At 35.9% G+C, this 3,202-nt stretch overlaps 1 protein-coding gene across 1 annotated transcript; it reads right to left on the bottom strand.

Moving 5' to 3' along the window:
- Nucleotides 1–375: 375 nt before the first annotated feature.
- LOC138349254 (uncharacterized) lies at nucleotides 376–2,396 on the bottom strand. Its single transcript, XM_069299571.1, has 3 exons — nucleotides 2,171–2,396; nucleotides 1,318–1,705; nucleotides 376–1,123 (listed from the first exon to the last, which is right to left on the bottom strand). The coding sequence occupies exons 1-3, from the start codon at nucleotides 2,394–2,396 to the stop codon at nucleotides 376–378; spliced, it is 1,362 nt and encodes a 453-aa protein (XP_069155672.1).
- Between the last annotated feature and the right edge of the window lie 806 nt (nucleotides 2,397–3,202).

The raw sequence follows: 3,202 nt of genomic DNA, 5'->3' as shown, positions 1-3,202 counted from the left end.
TGAGAGAACTCTGAAAAGCACTTTTGAAGTATCTCGATGGACTCCAGATCACCTCTTGAAAACAATAGCAAATCATCTGCAAAACATAAGTGTGTAATGTCCAGCTTAGAGCATTTAGGATGATATTTGAATGCTTTCTCTTCTTTAAGTCCTTTAAGGAGCCTACTAAGATATTCCAATGCTATGGCAAACAAAAAAGGTGACATGGGATCCCCTTGTCTGAGTCCTTGAGATGCATCAAATCTTTGAGTAGTTTGTCCATTAACAACAATAGTATAATTCACTGTTTTGACACAATGCATCACCCATTAAATAAACATATCAGGAAAGCCCAAACCTACCATTACTTGTTCTAAGAAATGCCACTCAACTTAATCATAAGCTTTGTAGATCAATCTTAAGCATGCTTCTAGGAGAAATATTCTTCCTAGTATAAGCCTTGACCAATTCATGAGCCAGAAAAATGTTGTCTGCAATTTTCCTCCCTGGTATGAATCCAGCTTGACTATCACAAATAACTGTATGAATAACATCATGCATTATTTTTGTTATCACCTTTGAAATGATTTTATATAGAACAGTGCAACAAGCAATTGGCATATACTCCTTCACAGTTTTAGGACTTTGAACTTTTGGAATTAAAGACACAAGAGTGCAGTTGAAAGGCTTAAACAACTTTCCTGTTGTGAAGAAGCTTTTGACAGCCTCAATAACATCCTTTTTAATGATCTTCCAAGTATGCTTAAAGAAAAGTGCATTATACCCATCTATACCTAGGGCATTATCATTCCCAATAGACTGCAATGCTGTATCAATCTCCTGTTCTGTTATGTCTGTACATAATTGGATTCTTTGCTGCTTTGACAATACAGGCCCTCTTTTCATCACCTGAGCATTTATAGATGGAAGTTTACTTGCTGAAGATCCCATAAGACTTTTGTAAAACATAACAAACTCCTCTTGAATCTCTTGTGGTTCATAAAGCATCCTTCCATCTATAGATAATATACTTCTAATATGCTTCTTTTGAGTTCTCTCCTTTATCACTGAACTGAAGTATTTGTTGTTTGCATCACCCAGTTTAATCCATCTTGCTCTTGCTTTTTGTCTTAGAGCACTTTCCCTATCATTGACCACTTTTCCAGCTTTATTAGTAACTCCTTCTCTTTAGTAACTAACTCATCACTTGCCTAGTTATATAACTGATCTTGAAGTTCTACAAGTTCACTTCTTGTCTTCTCAATCTTTTGTCCTATATATTGAAACTCTCTCCTATTCAATTGTCTCAGGGCTGGCTGAAGTGCCTTTAACTTATACCATATCTCTTTCATTACTTCACTTCCTTTCTTCTGCTTCCAGACTTTATCCATCAGTTCCAAAAAGGAGTCATGTTCAATCCATACATTAAAGAACTTAAAACTCACTCTGATCTGATGATAACTTTGATGAAGTAACAAATGCATAGGGCTATGATCAGACACACCTAGATTCCCATATTCCATAGCAGCATGACCCCATTTATCCATCCAAGTATCATTCCCAGAGGCTCTATCAATTCTACTAGCAATTCTGGCATTACCTATCTGTTTGTTGCTCCAAGTATAATAGTTACCTTTCCATTGTACTTCAGTGATGCCCATGTCCTTAACACATTCTTCAAAATCCCTTATATCATTCAAAGTAACAGGAACCCCAGCTAATCTATCTTTAGGTGATAAAGAGCATTAAAATCTCCTATTATGAGCCAAGGATATGAGACACTTTGAACCAACATCTTCAAGTCATTCCATAAGCTTTTCCTCTGTTCTAATGTATTAAAACCATATACCACTGTGAGATTAAATTGATATCCTTTGCTTCTTTCATTTATATGACAATGAATCATTTGAGCTGAGATATTTATTAACTTGATAGCATACCAACTTTCATCCCATATTATCCAAATTCTACCATTTGCAGCCTCTTTATAATATGTATAATCCTCCATCCTTGAGCTATTCCTTTTACAGTAGCTTTGATATTAACCTCTTTAACTCTTGTTTCAATTAGTCCTGCTAATGAAACCTTATTTTGTTGTAAAAGCAGCTTGATCTCCTTCTGCTTATACCTTTTATTCATACCCCTCACATTCCAGACACTCCACTTCATTAACAAGTCTTTAAGGCTCCACCTCTATCAACAGGCAATGAAGCAAGTTTGCTATTCCTTAGACTCTCAAATCCATTTCTAATTGGTATAGCTGAAAGCATAGGAAAATTTGATAGACTGAAATCTAGATGCTTACTTCCAGTGTGAGTACTTAGGTTGAGCTCAGATGTTTGTTTGATTTCCTGTTCCCTTCCTTTATCTATCTCTTGTTTCTCCTCCTGTGCACTATTTTCATCTACTACTGACATCTTCCTTTGATCATCTTTCCTCTCCTGCTGTTGAATTGGCCCTTTATATTGCCAAGTCTATGTTACTTTTTTCCAAGGCTTTCTATTCTTTGGTAGATCCTCTAGTTTTACTAATTGCCATTGGTGTCCAATCTTTTGACATTTATCACAATATTGAGGCTTCCACTCCATCACAACTTCCTGCATGAAGGTTCTTCCATTTGGATCCATAATTGTGATCTGCTAAGGAATAGGCTTAGTAACATTAACTTCAATAAACATTCTAGCATAGGATATTCTTGTTTGGTTTGTAGTACATTCATCAACAAATAATGGCACACCAATAGCACTTGCAATTCTACTCAATGATCCCACTCCCCAACAATTAAGAGGTAACTTTGGAAAATTAACCCATAGTGGTATTTCAGCTAAGAACTCCTTTCCATCAGAGCACCACTGTTTCAATATGATAGGTCGATTGCTTATAGTATACGACCCAGAATATAGAATCTCATTCATATCACTCAGATTCTTAAACTTAATTATGTAATACCCTTCTTCATGTAAAAATACATCTCGTTTGCCTACTTTTGACCAGTTCATCATTATATATCTGTTCATGGCATTGTACCCAGGGCATTCTTGTCACGACCCAGAACCGGGCCGCGACTGGCACCCACACTTACCCTCCTATGTGAGCGAACCAACCAATCTAAATCTTAACATTTCAATATAATATCAACAGTAAATAAAGTGGAAGACTTAAACTCATTAAATAAAGACCAATTCATTAACTTCTAAAATTCAAGATCTATTATTCCCCAAAA

Source organism: Solanum lycopersicum, chromosome 6 (genome assembly GCF_036512215.1).
Source record: "Solanum lycopersicum chromosome 6, SLM_r2.1".
Classification (NCBI taxonomy): domain Eukaryota; kingdom Viridiplantae; phylum Streptophyta; class Magnoliopsida; order Solanales; family Solanaceae; genus Solanum; species Solanum lycopersicum.
This window is presented reverse-complemented; position numbering and strand designations above follow the sequence as displayed.